This window comes from Osmerus mordax, chromosome 14, assembly GCF_038355195.1.
Source record: "Osmerus mordax isolate fOsmMor3 chromosome 14, fOsmMor3.pri, whole genome shotgun sequence".
Taxonomy (NCBI): Eukaryota; Metazoa; Chordata; class Actinopteri; order Osmeriformes; family Osmeridae; genus Osmerus; species Osmerus mordax.
Window position 1 is genome coordinate 1,072,350 of NC_090063.1, and position 12,709 is coordinate 1,085,058.

Below are 12,709 nucleotides of genomic sequence, written 5' to 3' on the forward strand. Positions count from 1 at the left end.
GCCGCTTGCGGCTTGTCAGCTCTACGCCGCGAACACTGTGAGCGAGAGTCATGTGACTTGAAGCGGGAGAAGCAGTGTAGCAAGATGGAGAAACAGTTAAGCGGGAGTGCTAAAAGAAAATTGAAAAGAAAAAATGAATTGAAATTAGTCAACAATTTGAAACATATACCAAAAATAGATTTTTTTTTTAACTCAAAATCAGTGCCCTCTTAGAAAAGGCGATGGAACGGTGAAATCCCTCCTTCACCTGTTGTGGCTGTGGAAACAGCTAACGTTAAAGTTAGTGGTGCTAGCAGTGATGCTACCACCAGTGTGGAAGCTAGCAGTAAGACATTGGACAACAGCCAACTGAGCCAAGAGCAAGAGGACGACAAGGATGAACAGCCTCCACATCATCACAACGAACATGATGCAAGCCCAACTGAAGGAGCTGAGACAGCAGGTAGCTCCAGCCCCCGCAGCACCTTCACACTCCTGTCAGATCCGGCACTATGGGGACCCCTGACAGAGACGCTGAGGGAGGAGGCCATCCACAGAGGGGCCCGCTGCCTTCCACAACCGGGCTAGCAGGTACCCAGCATCAGAGAGGGAGTCTGGGCTTGGGTGTCGAACCCGTTCTCTCAAAACAACGAAGTCGTCCCGAGGGAATGGCTGCTTTATTCACCATCTACTGGCTCTGTTTATTGTCATGCCTGCAAACTCCTGTCACACCAAACCCAACAACATGCCTTCATCAGTGGATTTAGCGATTGGAAACACTCGGAGAGGATCAGGGTCCATGAAAAAAGTTTGCTGCACTTGTCCGACAATGTGAGGCAGAACAACGGTACTGGACAGGGGTACTCAGGCGTGTGGATACTTTCAAGTTTTTTGGCAGCTACTGTAGGGGGTTAGCTTTCAGAGGGGACAACGAACTGTTGGGCTCAGTGCATAATGGGAATTATCTTGGGATATTGGAGGTCATTGCACATTTCGATCAATTTTTTAAAGAACACCTTGTAAAGCATGGCAAAAAGGGGAAAGGCAAGCCCTCATACATCTCTTCCACTGTGTGTGATGAATTTATTGCATTAATGGGTGACAAAACAAAACAAGTCATTGCAGAAGAAATTAAGCAGGCAAAATATGTCTCTGTTATCGTCGATTCCACCACAGATCTTTCGCATGTGGATCAGCTGACATTTGTATTCCGACTTGTTAATGCAAGTGGGAAAGTAGTTGAAATGTTCATAGGATTTGAGCCCATCCACAGCCACACAGGCCTTAGTTTAGCGGAATCTGTCATTAGCATGGTGCAAAACCTTGGCCTGGACATGGCGAACTGTCGTGGTCAAAGTTATGATAATGCTAGCAACATGTCTGGCAAGTATAACGGACTCCAAGCTCAGTAAAAAAAAAGTAAACCCTCTAATCCACTATACACCATGTGCCGCCCACTCCTTAAACCTTGTTGGTGTTAATACCATTGAAGACTGTTGTGCAGATGTAATTTCTTTTTTTAAACTTCTACAGTCTCTTTATACATTTTGCAGTGCTTCAACTCATCGCTGGAATAGACTTTTCAAAAACAGCGACTTTAGCATTGGCCATACATTAAAATCCCTCTGTGCTACGAGGTGGAGCTGTAAAGCAGACTAAACGAAAACTCTATGCAGAAATTACAGGGCAATTCGAGATTCATTTGCCAAAATAGCCTCGGACAGTGACGAAAAAGAACGATGCAAACGTGAGGCTTCTGCGTTGGTTGCAAAACTTGATACACTTGAAAGTGTTATGATGACCATGTTGTGGGACCTAATACTAGGCAGATTTAAAGCAACCAGTGACAAACTTCAAACTAGAGACATACATTTAGCAACTGCTGTGCGGCTTTTACAGTCACTGCTCTCCTATGTTGGCAAGTTACGAGACCAGTTTGCAGAGCTGGAAGAATCCGCACGATCTGTTAGTGCTACACAGGACTATCAGTATGACATTTCACGTAAGAGAAAAAGAAAGAGCTTTGCTGACGAGAGTGACAACGATGAGGAGGTCGTCTTTACTAATGGCAGTCTAAGATTCAAAGTGGAAACATATGTGATTATTGACAAACTCACTTCTTGCCTATCAAAACGGATCAGTGCCTACACAGATGTGTGTGAGCTCTTTGGCGTTTTATTTGACAGGGACTATGATGAGCGTGATGTACGCGAACAAGCTGCTATAGGCTGACAGCCTCGTCCCTAGCAGACGAGCTCATGCAGTTCACACACTTTGTGTTGAGTGAGACATCCCCTGTTAAAATGTTGCAGATTCTTGAAACTAATGGCCTTAAAACAACATTCCCAAATATATATGTTGCACTTAAAATGTTTTTAACTCTGCCCGTCTCAAATTGTGAGGGTGATAGGTAGTTTTCTGTTTTAAAACGAGTAAAAAATTGCATTAAGAACCACTATGACACAGGCAAGACTTTCTGCTATTTCTTTACTGTCCATAGAAAATTAAGTTGTTGAGGGAATGTATTTTGAAGATATTGTGCACCAGTTTGCATATTTGAAGTATAGAAGGAAGGCCACTGAGTAATCTTCTATGGAGAACATAATTAACTGTATGTGTTGATGTGAGAAGTTTTAAAAGCTATGATAGGTCATTAGGCCTAATAATTGAATTGTTTGTTTCTTCATGAGTTCAGTGTTTAATGTGAGAAAATAATTCATATGTGTATATGAATTGATATTATATGTGTATATGAATTCTAGTGTGTTAATTGTTACTGCTGGAATTGGTTATTGGTTGGAATGGTTACTGGAATTAATATATGTTTTAAAAGTAAAGATAGGTCATTAGGCCTCATAATTGTGTAGTCATGAGTTCAGTCTTTAAGGGAGGCCAGTTGTAAGGTCCATTTGTTTGTAAAATAATGAGGATATATAGTAGTGATGTGATCAACATCAAATGGTGAATTGTGATACAATAAACATGATCTTGACTTTACATGCAACAGTGTAGCCAATGGTTTACTTTTACTCAATACACACTAATTGGCTGCTTCATGGCTGGTGATAATTTCACATTTTTGCATTTTTAAAATGTTCTCTGGTTTTAAGTTAAAGGGGTGATTGATTGCAAAACCGATTTTACCTTGTCATAGTTGAATAACGACAGTTCGGTGGGTAAAATGAACATACAGTGAACCTCAAAATCCATTGACACCTCTTTCCTATGCAAATCTCAATGAAAAAATGTGGCTGTAAACAAATAAGTGAAGCTGGGGAGCAAAGACGCAAAACTACAAACACTCAATGAAACATGAAGGTGGAGACTTGAAATAAAAACGTACAAATAAATCTATTGTGTCTACACAACACTATTTTCAACAGATTGACTAGACATCATTTGAAATGATTACGTTAGTTGTTTCCACTTCTGTTGTCGAAGCAAACAGGATCGCCTTACGTGAGTAACGTTAGCACTACAGCTTAGCAAACAAACTATCGTGATTCAACTCGGCTTCAGTAAGCTCTAGCTATCTTGCTGAAAAATAGATCTGGACAAAGATGCATCTTGAATTGTAGATTTACATGAAAACACGGGTTATTTATTTGAATGAAACAGTCAGGAACATGAAATAACGTTAGCCCCATTGCCAATAAACTAGGCTAAATCATCACACACATTCTACCTATACTCTTGCGTTAGCTAAACTAGTTTACAGTCTAGGTGTTTTCGCTATCTAGCTGTTCTTGCAAATCAGCGTTAACTAGAGAGGGTACAATTTATGGGGAAATTGTAGGGTGTGGTTGCTTGTATCGGTTACAGATGGGTCCGTTTATTAACTGTGATTTTTACAACTGATATTTCTGTATATTTTATATAAAAATGCGTACCTATTTTTTATGAAGATTGCATAGATTGAAAAGCATAGCCTACATTTGTTGCTGCTCATATACAATTCAAAATACAAAAAGTGAAGTATAGCATGTCCCTGTACTTTGCTGTAAGTCGCTCTGGATACGGGCGTCTGCTAAATGACAATGTTATATAGAATGAACCTAACCTATATGACTTAAACGTCACCGTAAGTGTTTCCCTTCTAGAGTAGTGATATTTTCAAGCATTTATCCCACTGATATTGCATTCATTCATTAAGAAACACCTTTGAAACAAGCTGAACCCCCTTGAAACAAGCTATTGTAACAACGTTGTCACCGGCAGAGATATAGAATATCGATTGAAACAGTACAGTACCATCTGCTAACTGAAAATATGCCACCAATAAACGTAAATAAGCTTGACATTTATTTAGGGGGAAATGGCTAATTCAAAAGAAGTTTGCTGGAATCGATCATTGTCAGTAACAATGCCAAATACGACCATTTGATCTTAGACTAGAGCCCTGGGGGGTATTCGTCGTAGCTCGCTAAGCAGTTTAGCGAGCTAATTTTCAGGCTAAAATAAAAAACGCCCCTCTTTTTGGTTCGTGGAAACAACTTTCGATAAATCACCATAGTAACATATCAATTAGCACTAACCTGCTCCAGAGCAGGCTAACGTAAGTGTAGCTGGATAAGCTTGCCACACCCCCGGAAAATAACATGGCAGCTCCCTTTTTGAGAGACGCAGTTGACCAAGGAGCTATATTCTAGTTCGATTAGCTTTCCATACCAATAGAGTTCTTCGCGATTGCCAAGATCCTTTATTTCACACGGATGAGTTCTTGTTTGAGCGATATCGATTCAGCCGACAAGGACTCATTTATTTGCAAGACCTTCTCGGGCCGTACATTGCAAATATCACACGCCGCAGCAAGCTTTATGCTTTATTATGAGGTTATGCTGCTGTATGTGAATATGTTTTACGAAATGTCTTGTCATATCTGTTGTGCCTGTGCTTTTTATATGTTTCACTGTGGGAGAGTGGGAAACGTCATATCGATTCCTTTTTAAGTCTTGACATGTGAAGAAATTGACAATAAAGCTACTTGAAACTTTAACTGTTCTTCAGACTGCATAGCCTTGAGGTTTTTTGCGTCAGGTAGGCTATAGGCTACATTTTTATACAGTATAGGCGATGCAGAAAACATTGGCAAAGCCGCAGCATGCGTTGCTGTAAGAAAAGTGTACTTGGCGCTTAACCAGCTGATGAATCAATTCATCATATTCCCTGGCCATGTCCCAGTCAATGAAATCAAAGAGGGATTTACACATAGGCCTACATGCATATACACATATATAGTACATGATATAAGCGCAGTAGCCTACACATATCCTCATAATTGTCTATGAATTCGTATCAATTAGATACTCGTTGGCCTTGTTTTTATCTAGCCTACTTATTCTGAAAGAGTTGAGATCATTATTTTCGCTAGCAAGATCTCATTCGATTATTAATTTCCATTAAGTCTATACCAGCAGGCACATTTAAAGAAATGTGATCTGATTGATTGGGGTAATGAGGCACTTAAGATGAGCCTATACATTCACAAAACTTTGGCATTTAGCTTATCGGCAATTTTTTGCCAAGCTGCTTGTCTTGCTCTGGCAGCGGTGGCGGTGTTTGACTTAGCCATGATAATATGCTTATTGTCTTCTTAGAGACTCATTATAATAGTTTGCTCGGATGGCGACAATAGCCTATCACCGCTCTCTCTTTCGTCTTTTCCGCCATCATACCGTTAAAAAATCACGGTTTTGGTGATCGACTTTTCCTGCCTTTTGAAGTAGGACGTGCACCTGCAATTTCCCTGATAAATTTAGCCTGATTGAAATTAACCACATGATTTGGATGCGGATCAGCCGTTGACGAACCGATATTTGCTGTTCTCACTCATCTCGCTAATGTTAACGGGCTAAAGGGACAATTGATTAACTTAGCTTCAACCCTTACGACGAACGGGGCCCTGCAGGGCCGGATTAACAATTTTCTGTGCCCTGGTCAACAAGGCTCTAGGCTCCCCCCCCCCCCTCCGACCAAACAATCGCAAAGTTGCCATCATCAAGATCATATAGCCTACACTTCTATACTATCAGGCTTATGCATGGCTCAGTGGAGATGTATGTGTGTACAATAGCCTCAGCATAAAGTGCATGCATTCAAAAACCAAAACAGATGCACAACTGTGCATAACTTTTTACAATGAATCTTTCACAGAACTTGGTGGCTTGATGAGTACTTATTGAATGTTTCAATATGTAGCCAATCAATTATCTGTTGACTGCAACAGTGAAATAAAGCAGACAGCTAGGGATGCCTTAACCCTTGTGCTGCCTTCGGGTCACACGACCCCCAAGGTTCACAATGAACCATCGTTGTGTTTACCCATTACAAAAACAAATAAAAAGCATTTTCTTTTAACCGGAGTCGGAAGTCATGTGGCTGAGCGGTTAAGAAATCGGGCTAGTAATCTGAAGGTTGCCAGTTCAATTCCCGGCTGTGCAAAATGACGTTGTGTCCTTGGGCAAGGCACTTCACCCTACTTGCCACGGGGGAATGTCCCTGTACTTACTGTAAGTCGCTCTGGATAAGAGCGTCTGCTAAATGACTAAATGTAACCTTCGCAATGTGGGGGGTCTGAGACAGCCCGACGGTTAAAAGAAAATGCTTCACTGTTTTTGTATGAGGTAAAGCCGTCGCAATATGACGGTAGGTCACAATGACTGATGGGTCAGAATGACCCGAAGATAACACAAGGGTTAAATAGGGGAATAGTTTTGGTTGTTTGGAAAATATGAAACCCCCTACACAGGTGTCCCACACAGGCATGGACATGTAGTGGTAGCAGTGGGTTCCAAACGGCATCGATTGAGGCATGGCAAAAGATGTTCTAAAGTGAAATGTATTCACTGGACACCACTAATATACACTTACAACACTAAGACCATGTAAGGCTTCTAACGTAGTTTAGTCCTCAAGAAACAAGATTTGAGGTTAATTTTGTGCAATCCCTTTTGAAGATTACAAGGAAAGTTAAAAAGGCATGATTTCTTCATGCAGTTAGGACGAAATGGGAAAAGCTACTGGCAAATGGAGACCTCCAGGAGTGGCTGCCCAACTCTTGTAGCCCTGGAGAGGAACATCTACATTTTTGGAGGAAAGACATCAGAGGGGGCAAGCAATGCCATGCACCGGTTTGACTGCTACATAAACATCTATTCTAAATGAATGCTGTTCATTGACATTAAATGACAAGCATGCCCTTCAGTCCCACTCCCAACATGACAAAGTAATGCTTGCAAACTCTCCTTTTGAAATCAGAGGCAATGGATTCTCATGAAATTCAAGAGCGACCTTCCACACAACAGGCTTGACCACTTCATGTGCATGGTACCCTGGAAACTGAAGGCCAAAGTAGAGATGTTGGCCAGGCTCAGAGTTTGGCAGAACCAGACACTGTCCATATGGCCCATGTGTTCACTGGTATGGACACCCAGGGTGTCATATGCAGTGACTGTTGTAATACTGCTCTCCTAACCATGAGAGCTTTACAAATGGTATGATTTGCCTGAAATGTTGAAAATGAAAGTCCTACCAAAAGAAAAGCATCTTGAATTGTCATCTGCATTAAAGAATGGATAAAACCAATTCGGAATAAAAAAATGATTGTTTATCAAATATGTAAGCAAAATTGTGTTTTATCAAACATTTATTTCAATGTCTTTACAGTAGAAAGGCTTTTCTACAATGATCAGATTCAATAAATAATTTGAGCATTTAACATCACCCCAACATCCCCGCCTATGTAGAACACCACCCCACTAGAAAACATTTTGGACTGCTTAAGAACAGCAGTATGGAGCCTTGTATATGGGCTGACATCTCCGCCTCACAACGAAGAGAAAATAAATCTGTCAAATACACACACTTCATGGTTAATCTTCTGGCAAGACTCAAACAGGTTGCGTTTGTCAACTCGCCAACCCGTTCCACTCTTTATGTCCAATATGTACATCTGTGCCGCTACCAGAGAGGCAATGGCCAACAGGAACAGAGATGTGCATTTAATTATTCACCCTTCCTGACTACCTTACAACTCGTCTTTCTCATCCTGCGCTTCTCCCTCAGGTGGAGGTCCACCAGCACTTCCATACAGCTTACTGATAATAGGCTGGACCACCTCCTCCAACTCTTTCTTCTTAGCCTGGAAGTCCTCTAGCTCAGCATCTTGGTGGGACTCCATCCACTCAATCTTCTCCTCCACAGCCTTTTCAATAGTCTCTTTATCGTCGTCAGACAACTTGCCACCCAGCTTCTCCTTGTCGCCAATCTGATTCTTCAGAGAATAGGCGTAGCTCTCCAGCTCATTACGGGCATCAATGCGATCCTTCAGCTTCTTGTCTTCATCAGCAAAGCGCTCAGCATCATTGACCATGCGCTCAATGTCCTCCGGTGTCAAGCGGTTTTGATCGTTGGTGATAGTAATCTTGTTCTTGTTGCCTGTGCCCTTGTCCTCGGCAGTCACGCGCAAGATGCCATTAACGTCTATCTCAAAGGTGACTTCGATTTGGGGCACTCCACGTGGGGCAGGGGGAATTCCAGTCAGGTCAAAAGTACCAAGCAGATGGTTATCTTTTGTCAGAGGACGCTCACCTGAACAAGAAAGTATTACAAGGCATAGTTGTGAAAAACATCACTAACTCACCACTGATGCCCTGCATAATTTTGTTAAATAGTATTAAAATAATATTATAAGTGGTTAAAGCTTACCTTCATAGACTTTGATGGTGACAGTGGGCTGGTTGTCAGAGGCAGTGGAAAAAATCTGAGATTTCTTGGTGGGCACCACAGTGTTCCTTGGGATCAACTTGGTCATGACTCCTCCAACAGTCTCAATACCCAAGGTCAGAGGGCACACATCCAGAAGAACCAGGTCACCTACACAAAGACACCTCAAGTTAGCATATTTCTGAAAAGGGAAAACGTGTTTCCTTTTAATTTAAAACTACTTATGTCTTGCAGTCAGAGTTCAAGTAACATATAAATGTTAATTCTCGCTACACTGCAGGTACAACCTTTAACCTAGCATTGTCTAGTAAACAGGTTTTTTAACCATTGATAACCATCCAAACATGGTTTCTTTGGGCTACCTGTATCCTCCTCTCCAGATAGGACACCCGCCTGTACAGCGGCTCCATAGGCCACAGCCTCGTCAGGGTTGATGCCCCTGGAGGGCTCCTTGCCATTGAAGAACTCCTTCACCAGCTGCTGAATCTTTGGGATACGAGTAGAACCTCCAACTAGAACAATCTCATCAATGTCAGGCTTCTTAAGGTCAGAGTCTTCCAGCACCTTCTGGACAGGCTTCATGGTGGAACGGAACAGGTCCTGGATGATGAGAAAAAGCTATTCAATGAGGTGCAGTTGATTCAGGTCATCAATTGAGAAGTGTAAGTGTAATTGCGGCTTTTACGTAATGCATTTTGATGATTCTTGAAGACTAACATACCATGTTGAGCTCTTCAAACTTGGCACGAGTCAGAGACTCAGAGAAATCTTCTCCCTCAAAGAAGGACTCAATCTCAATGCGGGCCTGATGCTGGGCAGATAGGCCTCTCTTGGCCTTTTCTACCTCACGTCGCAGTTTCTGCACAGCACGATTGTCTTTGCGCACATCCTTGCCAGTCTTCTTCTTGTAAAGCTTGATGAAGTGCTCCATGACACGCTGGTCAAAGTCTTCACCTCCCAGGTGAGTGTCTCCATTGGTGGCTACAACCTCAAACACGCCATTGTCAATGGTCAGGAGGGACACATCAAAAGTGCCGCCACCAAGATCAAAGACAAGGATGTTTTTCTCGCCATCCTTCTTGTCCAGACCATAGGCAATGGCAGCAGCAGTTCTAAGGCAAACAGGAGTAAATGATCAAATCATTGGTAGGTTCTAACCCTGTCATGAATGCAGACCATTTATTGAACTTAAACTTACGGCTCATTGATGATTCTCATCACGTTCAGACCTGCAATGACGCCAGCATCCTTGGTGGCTTGACGCTGGGCATCATTGAAATAGGCAGGGACAGTCACTACAGCATGGGTAACCTGGAAAACAAAACCGGGTGTGACATCAAGACATTGGGAACAAATGTTTAGTCTCTCAGTTATATATTAAAAAGGTTTAAACTTGTGATACCTTCTTTCCCAGGTAGGCCTCGGCAGTTTCCTTCATTTTGGTGAGCACCATAGCTGAGATTTCCTCAGGAGCAAACGTCTTCATCTGACCACCACCGATGTCCACCTGAATATGGGGTTTTGTCTTCTTCTCAATAATCTAGAAACATTGAATGAGTTAATAACCATTCACCATAAGAAACCATTCCATGGACTACTTATGAGGGACGTCAATCATTTCCTACTGCTGTGAAACATGTTTTTAAGGTGCACCTTGAAGGGCAGGAACTTGAGGTCCTGTTGAACAGAAGAGTCAGCCCATGCACGACCAATAAGCCTTTTAGCATCAAAGACTGTGTTTTCAGGATTGGAGGTCAGCTGGTTCTTGGCAGCATCACCGATCAGACGCTCGCCCTCGGCTGTGAAAGCCACATAGGATGGGGTGATACGGTTTCCCTGATCGTTCGCAATGATCTCAACACGACCATTCTTGAAAACTCCAACACTGAAAAAAAGGGGCACAAAACTAAATGTAATAACCACCAGAAAAATACTAATAAATGTACTGTTATATATGCTATTTAAAGGTTGCACCATAACGATTATTTGCACTCGCACAAATGCTCCAAAATATATTTTGAGGTTGCACAGACAATTTCGGTAGCATATGCAACCAAAACGGTTGCAATTTCCAGGCATGCAAACAGGTCAGGGGTAAAAAAGGTGAGAAGGATATGTCGAACCCCCGAACCACTAGGGGGGTCCGGGGCATGCTTCCCCGGAAGGAAATGTATTACATTTTAAAGTTAAACGGATCAATCTGGTGCACTGAGAGCAAAACCTTAAGCTTGTTTTCCGACCTGCATTTTGTTCTGCAGTTCGGCAGTGTTCAACTTCAGTTCGGTTCAGTTCACTTGTCGACGGACTGCTTAGTGTTGCAGACTTTTGAAAACCTCTCCCCACTCTGCCTCTGATTGGCTGTGAGGTTTAGGCATTAGGAGTGACGATGGGTTCCAGAGCCAGATATAAAGTTGCGAAGCACAGGTAAAATGCTGTGTTGGCCACGACCCCCCCCTCCCCACCGTTTGGTTTCAAAAAGGTGAGTTTCACCTAAAGGTGAGGAGTTTGAATGCCTGAATTTCAAGCCCTGTATCCAAATCATAATTGAATGTCCAGTTACAAGTACACTGACGTAGCCGGTAAATTTAACACGACAGTCGAGCCCAAGTATTACAACGTGGAATCATGTCTTGTTCAGCTCTTGTACAATCCAAAAAGTGTCATTTCTGACAGAAATGTTGTTTAAGTTTAATAAATGCCAATTAGGTGCAGTAGTGAGACTTCATTTCATATTTCATTGTTACATATTTAAAAAAAGCAAATTACTGCACAAACAGACAGGCAAGAAATTTAACTGAATTTATGGACTGTTAAAAGCATTATCCTTGTGTTCTCATTTAAAATAAATACGTTATTATTCTCTCTTCAAAGTTATGGGTGTGTACATAGTTTGACTACAAGATGAAAAATGTAATAATTAAAAATAAAAATTGTATTAATAGGACAGCCCATACACTAGTTCATAAGTGTTTTCAAACACAGAAATACTTATTTTATAAAAAAAAAAAATGTAAGGCCCTATTCAAAGTAATTGAATAGGCCGGTAATAGATGCTTACCAGGAATAAGTAGTGCCGAGGTCGATTCCTACCACTGTCCCAACGCTTTCCCTCTTGTCGTCGTCGGCAAACGCAGTGCCGGTAACCAAAAGTACCACGCACAGTAGCCTCATGTTCAACTCTACACTCAACACAGCAAATCTGTTATGATTTAGGAAACAACAAATTGTTTTTAATGAATCTTACACTATAGTGGCTAATTCAATTAGCCAAACAGTCCGCCCCCTCACTAGTCCTGGTTAGACCAACGTCAAAGAAACCCAATGGGTGGAGACGGTGGGACTAGCTAACTAGCAAGCTAACATGCGTGCATTCATTTAGCATTACACTGGTGCAAGTCAAGCTCAGACATTACATAGGTAAACTCTGTAACCCTAGACCACGTTAAATGTACTTATTACGCTAGCCAACTAGCTAGCAAATGTTGCAAGCCGGTACTCCGTATTTGACTACAGAAGACTATTGTACCAAGCAAAATAGCCTGTAATAGTAGAGTACAACTACCTAGCTTATCTACACTAAGTAGCCTACTGTAGCTGGGGGAAAAAATCCAGCTGAGAAAACTATTACATTAGAGTTATGTCACATACCTTTATGGACAATCTTATTGGAGATTGTATCCCACTTCCTACTTCGTTTCACGGTTGGTGTTTTACTGTAAAATGTCAAAAGAGAGACGTCTTTCCGGAATTTGCAAATCTGTAAAATGATCTTGAATGAACGGTGTGCGCCGTATATAAGCCGTCACTTCTTCCCCATCGTGGAGCCTTACTATTGGTCAAGCGGCAGTTTGTTGGAAGGATTTAATTGGTGCCAGCAGACATGCTGGCCAGCGCTGATTTGCACACGTTTGGCCAAGTAAACGTCATGACCAGAGCCATTGAAAGAAAGTTTTTCAATCAAAACCTATTGAAAGAAAATGAACAGACAATATACATCTGATTGTGT

General features: G+C 41.8%; 1 protein-coding gene across 1 annotated transcript; it reads right to left on the bottom strand.

Moving 5' to 3' along the window:
* Nucleotides 1–7,606: 7,606 nt before the first annotated feature.
* On the bottom strand, nucleotides 7,607–12,484 carry hspa5 (heat shock protein 5). Its single transcript, XM_067249829.1, has 9 exons — nucleotides 12,352–12,484; nucleotides 11,762–11,902; nucleotides 10,357–10,588; nucleotides 10,106–10,243; nucleotides 9,902–10,014; nucleotides 9,425–9,815; nucleotides 9,066–9,303; nucleotides 8,686–8,853; nucleotides 7,607–8,568 (listed from the first exon to the last, which is right to left on the bottom strand). The coding sequence occupies exons 2-9, from the start codon at nucleotides 11,872–11,874 to the stop codon at nucleotides 8,006–8,008; spliced, it is 1,956 nt and encodes a 651-aa protein (XP_067105930.1). The 5' UTR covers nucleotides 11,875–11,902; nucleotides 12,352–12,484; the 3' UTR covers nucleotides 7,607–8,005.
* Between the last annotated feature and the right edge of the window lie 225 nt (nucleotides 12,485–12,709).